Genomic DNA, 14145 nt, shown 5'->3' on the forward strand with positions numbered 1-14145 from the left:
AATAATTTATTTGTACCCTGCCCATTTGGCTGGGTTTCCCCAGCCACTCTGGGTGGCTTCCAACAAAGATTAAAAATACATTAAAATATCACACATTAAAAACTTCCCTGAACAGGGCTGCCTTCAGATGTCTTCTAAATGTCAGGTAGTTGTTTATCTCTTTGACATCTGATGGGAGGGCATTTCACAGGATGGGCGCCACTACCGAGAAGGCCTTCTGGCTGGTTCCCTGTAGCTTTACTTCTTGCAGTGAGGGAACCGCCAGAAGGCGCTGGACCTCAGCGTCCGGGCAGAATGATGGGGGTGGAGACGCTCCTTCAGGTATACTGGGCATATACAGGTATATATTTGTCTCAAAAACCTTGTGGTGTATGGTTATGAATGTATAAAGGAATAATCATCATCATCATCATTGTACTATCCATGGTAGGCTAAAGCCAAACCTACAGTAAGTGTACTTACTCAGATGTGTGGAGGAATATAGCTTGCTGCCATTGGTTCATCCATCACAGTATGGTCTACAGCAGGCATGGCCAAACTCAGCCCTCCAGAAGTTTTGGGACCACAATCCCCATCATCCCTGACCACTGGTATCTGAACAAGTGTGCATGCACACGAAAGCTCATACCAAGTACTAACCTAGTTGGTCTTTAAGGTGCTACTGGAAGGAATTTTTTTATTTTGTTTTGACTATGGCAGACCAACACGGCTACCTATCTGTAACTGGTCCTGTTAGCTAGGGATGATGGGAGTTGTAGTCCCAAAACAGCTAGAGGGCTGAGTTTGGCCATGCCTGGTCTACAGAGATGGCAGCAGTTTTTCACAGTTTCAGAGAGGAATTTTTCACAGCCCTACCTAGAGATACCAAGGATTAAACCTGTGACCTTTTGCATGCAAAGTGATAGACCTTTCCTTGAAATCAATCATACAGTGATAGTTGAAAAATTGATTGGCTTCACATGATCAACACATGTTTGAACACTGCGTGTCTAGCAGATATCTGGAGACTTGCCCTTTTAATGCTATAGTGGAACTTTCCCAGGGGTAATTCAATGATGAACTTGCATATCTCTTCCAGTCAGTTTTCTCTTTGGACATTACTGTGGAACTACAAAAAGTATAAATGTAAAGCATTTATGTACCTGCTGATTATTTCTTCCAAAACCTGAAGCCTCTGTCAATCTAGTTAAAAAAACTTTTTCCACAAAAAAATTATACCATTTGATATTGGGGGGGGGGGATCTCAAAGCGGTTTACAAATTTTAGTACTAACTGCTTCTTTTTTGTTCCACATATATTAATAGAAGGAAGTCCAAATAGACCAGTGCTTCCTTATATTCATCTGAACAATTTTGTAATAGTATACAGTAGAAAAGGATTCTCATGAATGTCCTTCAAAAATTATGTCAGGAACTGGGAGCAATAGAGTAGGCTGTAAAATGAACTTTTAGAATATTTTAAACTGAGATAACTAGTGCTAAAAAAGTGGTAGCTCTTTTTCCATTATCCTTCCACTTTATAAGAAATGGTTTCATGCCATTTCTTTCAAGAAAGGACTTTTTTCCATTATGTGATTCTAAAAACGAACTACTGTCTTCAGCTTTGCTGTTTTTAAAAGTCTTTGTTAGTAACTTTGGTTCCCAATTCATTACTGCAGTCAAGTAGTTCAGAGCCTGGTGCAGGAGATAAACCCTTTGCAAATGAAGACAGCATCCATTTTCCTTATACCTCAGGCCACACTGAATTGATTGTGGTAATAAAATGACAGCACCTTGTAATATACTGACGGCTTTTTAATTTGAAAACTAGCTCGAGCCTGATTCAAAGCTTGTTTAAAGCTAATTTATGGCTTGCGTAATTTTCAGCCGAATCCAGGGTAAAGGATGATGTATGAAAACTGATAAGAGTTAACATAATATATTCAAATGTATCATGTTGCAGAGAGAGAAATTTCCTTTTTTCAGAAGCATCATATTTTATTTTATTTTTAAGTAAGTTTTTGTGCTATGTACAAATATGAATGTAAACAGTAATTGGAAATTTCATAACGTTTATTTTATATGTATCGTTTTTATGTTTGTAAGACCTATACTTGTGGTTTACATATACATTATTCCTTAAAGAATCATGATTGCACCATCAAAACTGACAAAAGTTTAGTGCTTTCTTATTGTCATAGTCATTAGAAATGGTGGAGGCCTAGCACACTTAGAGATACACCAGGCAATGTCTCCTGCCACTCCCCCATTTTCTGCTCCTTACTATTTGTGTCCCTTTGTGTGTTTGTGGGACCTTTATATGGGTTGGTGGGTGGATGGTGGTGTCTATGAATGTCAATATATTGGTCACAGTATAGTGACTCTTTGTTATGTAATAGTGTTGACTTGATATTGAATAAAACTTACAAATTTAAAAATGCCCCGGACGCACCAAAACGAACAAACAAATAACTTCAGACTTATCATACATCCTTAGGTTTGGGCTGACCTGTATTGTCTTTTAATGGACCCCTCAGAGCCTACTCACTAAGTTTTCTTGCTATGAGTCCCGTTGCTCTTTCCCAGCTCCTGCCAACCTAGCAGTTCGAAAGCATGCCAGTGCAAGTAGATAAATAGGTACTACTGTGGCAGGAAGTAAATGGTGTTTCTGTGTACTCTGTTCCATTGTGCTAGAAGCAGTTTAGTCATGCTGGCTAGAAGCAGTTTAGTCATGCTGGCCACATGACCCGGAAAGCTGTCTGTGGACAAATGCCGGCTCCCAAAGCCTGAAAGTGAGAGGAGCGCCGCAACCCCATAGTCACCTTTCACTGGACAACCATCCAGGGATCCTTTACCTTTTTACTGTGACCTGAATAGAGGTGAAAGGAGTATTGTAGCATGCTATTACTCTTTTTTTCCAGAAGCAGTTACCTTGAGAGCTTTAAGGTTTAATATTACTTAGCACTTCATACATCCAGATTTTATTTTCTGCCTGCAGACCATTCAGGATTAATTTCACATTTGTTGTCTTCCATTGAGCATCAGCACTTCTCTGTGATATGTATTTGAGAATTCATTCGATCAACTTGCATGGAGGCTTTTCTATTCCCTTTTTCCGTTGCATTCCTGTCCCTCCTAGAAAAGTAGCTTCTGAAGCTCCAAGGACGCTGTGCGGTGAAATTCAATGATATATGGGGGTGCAGCCAGAAGGGGAAAGGTAGCAAACCCGAAGTCTTGGGTGAGGTGGAGTGGAGGAGCATTTTTGCATGCACACAGAATCTTCCGCTTACTTTTGGTTAGCAGCCACCAGTGTAGGCATTTGACACTCTTAAAAAGTTGCTAGTTATATGGTTTCTAGCTAGCAAACATTTTCAGGCCATAAAAGTAATCCATAGAGTTAACAATATTCTGTGTGGCATAATCACCAAGAATAAATTTACATAGCTGTATTCCACTTGTTTTTTGTGTGCCTTGTTCCGTTCTGGGTGGCGTGCAAGGAATGCAGGTCTGCACTGGAAACAAGGCCTGCAGAGGTTGTTAGACGCAGGAGAAGAGAGGCTGTAGGAACTCAAAAGTGGTAGCCTGAACTCAAATAGGGGATGCTAAGATGAGATCCAATTTACTTTGAGTAAAGGCCGTAGGACAGTGGTAGAGCAAATAAACTGTATGCAAATGGTCTTTTTAGTACCTCATCTCTCTAGGAAGGGCTGAGAAAGACTCCAGTCTGAAAAATCTGCTACCAGTCAGAGTAAACAGCATTGAACTGATGGACCAATTTCCCCCGAAATATTTTCTACATTATTCTGTGTTGTTCCTGAGATGTAGAGGGGTGTGCAGTGCACTTGTTCCATTAGTGCAAGGATTTGCACTTGCGCTTCTCAGATCTGCTCTGGAGGATTAGGAGAACATCTGTAGGGGTCATACAGGGGATGAGAAGGGTAGAATGTTCCATTGTGCTAACAAATCCTTGGAACATCTGCATAGCACTCTGGATACAACCCACAATTTTTTCTTGAAAGGTTAAAACTCTTATCCTGTAACAGCAATATCTTCTATTAACAAGATACACGGTAGCAGATATACAGTCTTCAGTATGCTGCTCAGAAAATATGACTCTCTCTTGAATAAAATGTAACATTACATTGTTTAAGCAACAAAACAAATAGATTGAATAATTATGTAAGGGATATTTCCATATACAAGTGAGAGTTTTGCCATGGAATGATGCAAATGAAAGTATTTGTATGGTACTAAAGCTATATATTTATGTTTATAAAATTGTCCTATACTTTAGTAATGCTGGTTTAGCTCCATTGGCTGAAAGGAAGTTAGTGGGGTTGTTGATGCTCCCCCTGCTTTAGCTCCCAAGCATGTACGAAATCCATACAAACAAGCATGAATGCTGGTGGTATAGTTGTATTCCATGTATAAATTTATGTATGTTCCATGAATGAGATTTGCTACATTGGCTCTGTGCAGACAAAATTAGCATCCTAAAATGTGGTTGGGAAAGAAGTGCAAAGGATTAATTGGATAATCCTACATTTTCCAATAGCTGACAAGACGTGTGGAACGAGAAAGTGTTTCTGAGAGTGTTGGTGTTAGCAAGAAACAGATATCTGTAACTGCAGGTCCACAGGCAGCTGGATCTTCTTACGTGTGTGGATCATTCTGCTTCACTTTCATTTGAAGCCTAGTTTATGTGTGTCACAGTTCGGTTGAAAACAGTTGATTGAACAGCACTGTCATTAAAACCTGCCTTTTATTTTCAGAGTTGATTCTTTATGGGAAGGGGGAAAGCTCAGCAATGCATCACTTGATTTCTTTCTAATGAATGACTGCATGGAAGTAAAGTGATTAATCACATGTGCATAGCTTGCATTCTTTGTAATTGCATCTAAAACTTTGAAAGGACCAACGCAACAAACAACCGCCTTGTCGCAGATTAATATTTTTGTTCCAGATTTGAAGTCAACCGAGGAAGCAGAACTGTTAAAACTCTCATTTTTCTTATGCACACTGCAGCTGGATGTCTATAGCAACCAGTGAGCTGCATGAGCATCCTACTAGCATTCTCTCACCCAGATAATTCCTACATTTCACTCTGCTTCCATTTAAGGGGCTGGGGGACTTCATATAAAACTCTAAAGTGTTGAAGTCTTGTACATTTCTTACAGGGCGCTTCTTTCTGAAGATCCTGTTTCTAGTAGAATATACTGGTATTGCAAACTTTGCATGAAGAAATTCAGGTCATTAATAAATGCAGAAACTATCAGGAGGCCATTAAAAGTCTTATAATGGTAACTAGAAGTTATATTATACTTTTGAGCAGTAAATCTCAGAGGTTTCCCATTCCTTTACAATCATGGATCCTGTAGCAATAAATTGGCATAGTAGTAAAGTTCCCCCCAGTCCAGTTTTTTCCCCTTGTGCCTTCAGTCTTAACATGGAGTGTTAGCCACAAGTACAGCTTGAGTTCCTATCAAGTTTTATTCCTATGGCCAATTCAGATTACACTCAGAAACTCTAGAACAATTGGGGGAATGGATTCTTCTTAATATCATTAAAGTAATATCCAACATTTAAATACCATGTTTGTTCAGTACTTCCTTGAAGTTACTTGTTGAACTATGTATTTGAGGTTCAGAGGGAAAATACCTAATAACTATATTCTAACTATACATACTGTATTCATGTTCCTTATACCACGGGGTGGGATGCAGAATTCCCATGTTTCATGCGTAATGCTTTGATTAAACAGTGGCTAAATGGTTTCAGTTTAACAGAAAGGGGGAAAATGAAGCTTAGAATATATTTTCAAAATATAGAGATTTGTTGTGTCCATACCTTCAGTCACCTCAGCACACTACTGAGGAGTCTATTTGTCTCTGTTGCACTCAGGACTCCGAGCCGTCAAATGAGGTGGTATCAGAGGCCTCAACTAATGTTGTACCCTCCACCTCAAGAAGTAGCTCTGAGCGGCTGGTATCGGTGGCACAGACATATCCAGAAGAGGTAGGACATCCCGTGTCTATTCTGTTAATGAACTGACTATTGGACTCTTAAGAGGTTTTCTCCTATTCTTGTTCATTATTTATTTTTGTATTGGTTTGATTCTGTTTCAAGAAAGCAGTGAAACTAAACCACATGTCAGGCTTCCCAGAAAGTGACTATCCACCTATAAAACAAGTTCATGTGCTGAAGTAAAATTGGGTGAATTCTACCATTTAGGAAGGCTGTTCTTTCTGCTCTTTCTCTTCTCCTCAGGTATCCAATTTTCCAATACTTGATAGCATGTATAATCAATTTCTGATGTCCACAGTAGTCACATAGGTTCACTCATATAATGTTGCTTGAGTAGACCAGTTTTTGGAGATGAAATTACATGTCATGAAAAAGCTAGCTCAGAGGATTTTACTTAGTAAATCTATCCACATAGATTTCAGAATTCTGATGAAAGGTAAGCTTGGCAATGACTTCTGGCTGCTATAATCTTCTCACTTAGCCAAACTCTTAGCTTTCAAAGTATAATAAAAGAATTCACTGAAATAATGAAACTTCAATCTATAGATTTAGGGCTAAAATGCGCAAGTAAATGTGCTAAAACAAATTGAGCACCAAAGGAATTGTTGAGTAAGTAGAGTCTTGGGAAGAAGGAAGAGCAACATTAAATAACTCTAGTACTATCCTAAACCCTTGCTTTCTGGGGACTCCCATTTGTACTTGTCTGTGGGGGGATGAGAGGTTGACAGGAACAGATCTGCAGCTCAGCCACAAAAGTATTTTTGAATCATTTGAGAAGTTTCCTGCGAGGACCATTTGGATGCTGGTGGAAGGTATCCGTAAATCTATACATTTTAGTGGCCAACTATTAAACTTTGGTTTTATAAACTGGAGTGGATTGACTGGATAGGTCTCTGTTGAAAGTGAGGGTTTGGGTTGCGCACAGGGACTTTTGTGTGCCAGCCGTCTCACCTACACTCAAGCTTGTCTGGATAGAACTGAATAGGAACTGACCTTTCTACTCCATCCTTAACCTCTTTCTACTACTGTTAAGTGTCTGGAGCTATTAAACAACAACAACAACAACCCTGAAGCCACTCAAATACAGTTACTGTCCTGTCCTGTTCTCTCCCTTCGCTAGAGGTTGTATCATCCTCCTCATTCTAGCTCTGTCTGATGTTGGAGTTCCTTGTACACGGAAAGCTGGAATTGGCAATTGCTGCCTATCATCCTTTAGGCTTGTGGTTTGGCTTCCTTACATTTCCTTGTTTCTCTCCAGGGCTATAATTGAAAAGTTCCTCACTTAAAATTCTTACCTTTGAGAGACTGGAAAACAGGCCTTTACACTGTTGGCCTTCATTCTTTGTGCTTAGTTATAGTTGTAGCCGTTAAAGCTGCAATATTGGATGGATTCAACAGGTTATTTTTCAAGGCAGAAAACTATTTTAAATGCGTGTGGTGTTTTCTGTGTGCAAATTAATGTTAAAAAGAGCAGTGCAACTAAACACCCGTTGCCAAATGCACAGATAAAATCTTTACCCCTTCCAGTGATCATATGCCCCAGCTTAGTCTATTCTACCCTATTGTCCAGTTAACAAAATAAATAGATCTTGTTTAATGCCCTTGCCCCCCTCTCTCTCCCCCTCTCTCAACATTGAGCTCAGCCTTCCAGTTGCAAAAAAGCAAACACCAAACTTTTGGAGAAATTTCCCTCTGTATATCCTTTCCCCAATTTTGTTGAGAACATTTCTCATCTGCGGCCTTAATGTGTATTAAAATAGAATATATTTCAGATAAAATCTTTGTGACTTGATACAGAGCACACACTAAATTTTATATCCCATTTCATGGCTTGACCATCATGTGTTTATGATATTCTTTAACTGCTTGCAGTCTGCAAAAAGCCAACATTCCCTTCTTCCTTTAAGTTGTGCAGTTTTCCTGCTCTTCTCTTCCTTTCCATTAATGAAAATGTTAAAAAGCAAACACAAATCCCAGCTACAAATCCTTGCCCCATTATTTCCACTGTAAGGCCAGAACACTAAATTACAAAAACTAATAGAAATCTCAATAATGATTATATTTACAAAATGACTTCTGAAAGCAGTATCTGTTATGTTCTGTACAGCATGATAACACTTATTTCTTGTTGTAATTTCTGCTATTGTTTCATACTGTTTTAAATATTATTCTACACTGGTTTATGGGTGTAACTAATTGCTACATTCTGCTGGTTTGATTACAATCACTGTGTGCAATTTTACAATTCTGGTACCAGTACTGGAAGATGAAGGTATTTCTTTCTAGTATTGAGTGGAGAATACAAATAGCGTTGTACTGCCCAAACTTGATTTTACTGTGCGGTTCTAAATATAAATTTTCTACATCTGTTGTGGTAATATTAGAACATATCACAAAAAAACCTCTATAGAAGTGATTGGAAATTGGAAGACTTAATTTTTTGGTGTCTACACTTTCTCCCCCAACATGCAAATACACACACTACTCATGAACATTATTCTCATAGCACATTGATAACCACAGAATTCACATGTGCTTTCTTGACAATTCACTGCTGCTATGAATCCCTTTCCCAGCTGAACCTGTCAACAGCCCCATAGCATGTCAACAGCCCCATAACTTAGAAACCAAGCTTTTCTAAAAAAACACACACAAAAAACATAATATTCCATAATATCTAAGCAACTGAGCTAATAGCTAACAAGGACCTTTAGCATTCATATTATTATTACTAGGGCCTGTGCCCCTGCTTCCTTTGTTCACTAACACCCACATTTCTGTAGACCTCGCTAAACACCCTCCCCCCTCCCGTAGACCTTGCTGTGGGACAATTTGTGGTTCACTTGTGGTTTGCTAAATAAACCACAGCTTAGGGTTATATGCAAACTTGACCTTGTCTGTCCTCTTTATCTCTCTCCTTTAACCCATAGGAGACTGGCACCTAGCATGATCTGTTAAAATCTGAATAGACATTATATGGTTAGAAGTCCCCACTGGCCTCTTTACTTCCTTGGTCCAAAATGATTATAACCTACCTAGATTAATCTGTGATAAATTGATAAGAATAAATGCTCTGCCTTGTCAGCTGCACAGTAATAAGAATTATGATATTAACTTGACAAGGTTTGTAGTCAACTAACTTTTACTCAGGAGTAGACCCATTGAAGTTAATGGGCCAAAGTTACTCATGGCCATTAATTTCAATGGGTCTACTCCTGAGTAAAAGTTAGTAAAAGTTAGTAAAAAAAGTTATTAAAAGTTATTTACAATAGACAGAATATTAAGCTCTATATAGGGTTTAACCAGTCACATCAACCATAATCCAGTGACATGGTGTTCTTTATATTAAAATATACCTCTACTGGGTTCTATATTTCATTAAAAAGTTTAAATGCATCTGGAGATTTACGGTTTAACGAATTAAAGAGAGTCCCATAATTTTTCCAGCCATTCTAGTTTCAAATATATATCTTAACATTTCCAATGGTGAGCATAAACCAGTCTGGCAATCAGTAGAGTATTCCATACCACATTAATTTCTATGTTTCTACTCTGAGCAAAAGTTAGCACAAATATTATCTGCTCTGTTAATTGGAATCAGCATTTTAAAGGACAGTTGTTTCTACTCAACATTAGTTTCTCAGCCATCCTGGAAATGTTTATTTGGAGGGCTGGATATAAATATATTGACTTACTATATAACAAGTATTTCTGCCTTCACACATCAACACTATTTCTGCCTTCACACATCAACACTATTTCTATCACTATTTCTATCATGCATGTATCTTCTATTCATGCATTATGGTACAGTAAGGAAGATGGGACTAAAATTGAGCCATGAAGGGCCAGCCACTAACCGTAGATGGATTTCCTGCCCTTTCGACTTGCAGCTTTTAACTCATCTCTCTGCCTGTAATGAATGAAATTGCAGTTTGGTTTGGTTTAGTTTGGTTTTCTTAGTCATGTACCTCTTCTTAAAAAATCAGTTTCCCTCTTCCCCCATTTAGAATGCTGTTGTGTTCTTTTTAAATGATAAAAAGCAACTCGAAATTGTGTTACAGCAATCATTTTAATAAAAAATGTATGAGAAAGCAAGAAAAAACAATATTGCTTTGCAAGTTAATTTATTAGTATGCATGTTTAAGCTGAGGTAGCTGAATTGGAAGACTTCTAGTTTAAATATGAATTACTTCTGTTAAAACATTTTCACAAATCCGGGGCGTTTGTCTTTATTTAACCTTTTCACAGTCTCTGCCTTTCTTTAAAGTACACTTAGTCCAATTTCTTCTATTACTCAAGGAGGTATTTAATACATGACTTAGTGTCATTTGCATTATACAAGAAGATTAACTTTACAAGCTGTGCTATTAATCTGAGTAGCTCTACATATTGACCTATGAAAGAGCATAATTGTTAGCTTAATTAAGTTAATTAATTGTCACACTCTGATGAACTTAGTATTGAGAGGAAATTAAAGGCAAATAGAAATTGGCATTCATTGGTTAGAAATCATATTTCATGGAATGTTATAGTGCATTCTATTTAGATGACACAAACATCTATTGTATAGTTAAAGCTATGCAGGCAATTAAGAATGTTAAATGCTAATAATTTTGGAGTATTCTTTCTGATTGATAATCTGTCAAGTTCTCCTGGATCAGATAAAGATATGCCTTGGAAAATTTATACTAGAATTGTCTGATTTCTCATGTGTGGTCTGATAATGAGAGAACTTGGAATGAAAACACAACCATTCTTGTTTTCCTTACTGTCCCACAAGAATTTAAGTGAGCCCTTCAGCACACAATGAATGACTTAACCGGTGTGATATATATATATATATATATATATATATATATATATGAGAGAAAGGCTCATACCCATCCATAGCCTAGGAGTATTCGTCTACATTTACTTTTCTGTGGGCTGCTTGTAAAGTTACTGTTATTGTTGCTGCTAAAAACCCCCGCAAACCATCTGGAGACATTGTGGGGTTTAAAAAATTATGCATGGGGAAAAGAATGGATAGTGTTACTCTCTCATAATACTAGAATTCAGGATTATGTAATGAAACTAACAAGCAGAAGTTTAAGAGCCTCTCCCACACCTGAAAGATCATTATTGTCAGGAAGCTTGTAATCAAATTACGAAATTCATTCCCACAAGAAGTGATGATGGCCACAAAGAAGGGGATTAGACAATTCATGAAGATGGCTGCATCAAACCTTCAGAATCAATAGAATTTTGTCTCTGAACAGCAATTACTGGGGGCAACAATGGGAGAGTTATCTCGTGCTCTGCATTTGGGCCTCCAGGAAGCATCTGCTTGGCCACTGTGGGTAACAAGATTTGGTTCTCGAGTACGAAATGTAAACATGATGTAACTCCTGGTGCTGAAAAGGACCAAAAAAACCCTCCCCTTAGTTGGTTCCCCTCTAGCAAGTCAGGGGAATCAGCATCCAGAGATCAATTTATGCAATCCAGTATGCCATACAGAAAGACCTTTGCACAGTAGATAAATCTGGTTGGTACAAGTAAGTGAGCCAAGAAACATGCCACAAACCAAACAGGAAGTCAAAAAGTCCTTCCACTGGCCACACCTGAGGAAAGATGAATGAAAATCACAAGAGTTGTTTTAAAAATATTTTATTGAAAATTTTTAGTGGACAAACAAGGGAAAGAAATGAAATCCAAAAAAGCAAAAAGAAGAAGTTGCTTGAAAATGTATTACAATACAATACAGTGGTGCCCCGCAAGACGAGCGCCTCGCAAGACGGAAAACCCGCTAGACGAAAGGGTTTTCTGTTTTGGAGGCGCTTCGCAAAACGAATTTCCCTATGGGCTTGCTTCGCAAGACGAAAATGTCTTGCGAGTTCCTGCGGGTTCCCCCCCCTTTTCCCCCCTTTTCCTGATCCGCTGATAAGCCGCTTAACAGCTGATCGCTAAAAGCCGCTAAACTGCTAATAGCGCTAATCCGCTAAGCTGTCAATGGGCTTGCTTCGCAAGACGAAAAAACCGCTATACGAAGAGCCTCACGGAATGGATTAATTTCATCTTGCGAGGCACCACTGTATGTAGGTATTTAAGTAGGTCTTCCACATCACCTTCTAACCTGTCCTTTTACCTGGAGTTGCCAGGGATTGAGTTTAAGAGCTTATTCATGTAAAACATGACACTCTCCCACTGAGCTATGATTGTACCATAACAGTTCCAAGAAAACTATTCCAGAGCATTCTTGATAATAAATAAGTTCATAATAAATAAGTTTGCTAACGTCCAGTAATGTGTAGACGTTAGTTCTGGTACACAGAGTGATATCTTTCTTCTCTGTAATGGCATTGTGTCCTATGTCACTTGTTCAACATGTGCATTAAATAACTCAATTCCTGTGCTCTTTAGAGTTTCATTATGCTAATACTATCATTCTAGTATTATGAAATTATTGCTGTTTTGTTCAGTAATCTTTGGTATCTTCCAATTAAAAATGGCCAAATCTGTTATGCCCTTTGTTATTCTGACAATGGCATAGGTAACAATTACTCATCATCCCATAATGAATCATTTTTATCAGAGTCTTGTGTCTCTTCTATATATATAGAATAAATATTTATGTTTTCTCATTTTTCTGAAGTAGAAGATACAGACAAAATAGGTTTGAAGTGTCAGCTATAATTCATTGCTCTCAAGGAACGGTCTTATTCTGATACTGCATGGAAAGAAAAAAAAAACTATAAATCATTTCACTGGCAAAGCTTATAACCAAGATAGCATCAGCATTTTCCTCCTTGAAAATATATCTGCCATAAATTAAATGAAATCTTCAGTATTAAAATGTCTGTGACAAGTTTAACCCCACCATTGCCATATATGTGTTTAGTAGCAAGGAATTTATGTATAGCTTTAAAAGAAAGGACGAATGAAAGTTAAAATGGATCTGTAGTGGGATTTTCAGTTGCTCTGTTAAAATAATACACCGAATCCTGCTAGAAATTGAATAAATAAAGTGTTAATCCCTTTTCCAGGCAGGTTGAAATTATAAGGTCTATGTGAGTACAGTTATGTGGGCACCAACATCCCTAGACTTGGTGTATCTTTCATTTTTTGTTGGGTTTTTTTAATGAAATGTCAGTGCTCAGGTTTAATTAGAAACTATGGCATAGCTGTCAAGCGTCCCTTATTTGAAGGGACAGTCCCTTATTCCAGCGCCATGTCCCGCTGCTGTCCCTTATTGATAGATGTCCCTTAAATGTCCCTTAAATGATGCCCCTTAAATTTCAAAGGAAGCAGCTCCTCTCCCTCCCTCCCTGCCGACCAGGGAGGAGGGAGGCTCCAACTGTGTTGCTTGGCTGCGTTGCTCACCCAATACGAAGTCTAAGAACGACTGGGGGGTGGAGCTTGCATGCCTTGTGTGTGGCTAGTTAATGCAAGCTGAGGGGTTTTTTGAATGCTGGACGCCATTTTGTTGCATGTGCTGCTGCAAACTTTGCAGTGCAAAGCCAGGCCGGGGAGCCATCTTAAGTTGAGGCTGCATAGGCCTTGTGGTGCATGTGATTCAGATTCTATTCAGTTGAACCTCTGGTTACAAAGTTGGTTGGACAGTGTTCTCGAAGCTACCAACATGAGTTTGACCAGACTGCAGGAGGACAGGAAGACTGGAGTGCCTGGAACAGGTGAGGCTGCAGGTCCCTTATTTTGGCTGCTGGTCCCTTATTTTCAAGGCTGCTGGTCCCTTATTTTCAAATCTGTAAGTTAACAGCTATGAACTATGGCGACATCCAATATTGTCAGCTCATTTGTAGAAAAGAGATCTGTGCATAGGACAAGACTTCCCACTTCCTCTCCTGTCCCCTGCAACCTTCGATGCCCCACAAGGTTGCAGATTTAGAGGATCAGAGGGGACTAAAGGAAGGAGTTGAAGGTAAAGTCCTGCCATGCATGTGGAAGTCCACTCCCGTCTCCATGGGTATCACCCTTAGTCGTACCTCTTCAATGGTGAGAGAAAGTTATGGCACGCTGCAGAGATGCAGACAGACTGCCCTCTTCACTTAACCAGCAGCTCTAACCAAGACATTTTATGGGAGGATTAGATTTCTGGGCACAAAATGGTGGGCTCTGGTTGCAATTATGCTTTAAACTAAAG

The 14145-nt window shown here is 38.7% G+C and overlaps 1 protein-coding gene across 6 annotated transcripts in view; it reads left to right on the forward strand.

Moving 5' to 3' along the window:
- PHF14 (PHD finger protein 14) overlaps positions 1–14145 on the forward strand; it is a 128048-nt gene that overhangs the window by 91996 nt on the left and 21907 nt on the right. For 4 of the 6 annotated variants that reach the window (XM_079948235.1, XM_079948239.1, XM_079948232.1 and 1 more), the window contains one exon: positions 5880–5993. The exons of the other annotated variants lie outside the window; for them this stretch is intronic. In XM_079948235.1, the coding sequence (XP_079804361.1) occupies positions 5880–5993 (114 nt within the window). The remainder of the gene's footprint in view (positions 1–5879; positions 5994–14145) is intronic. 6 annotated transcript variants of the gene reach the window in all.

The sequence above is a fragment of the Podarcis cretensis genome (assembly GCF_951804945.1).
Source record: "Podarcis cretensis genome assembly, chromosome: 12".
Taxonomy (NCBI): Eukaryota; Metazoa; Chordata; class Lepidosauria; order Squamata; family Lacertidae; genus Podarcis; species Podarcis cretensis.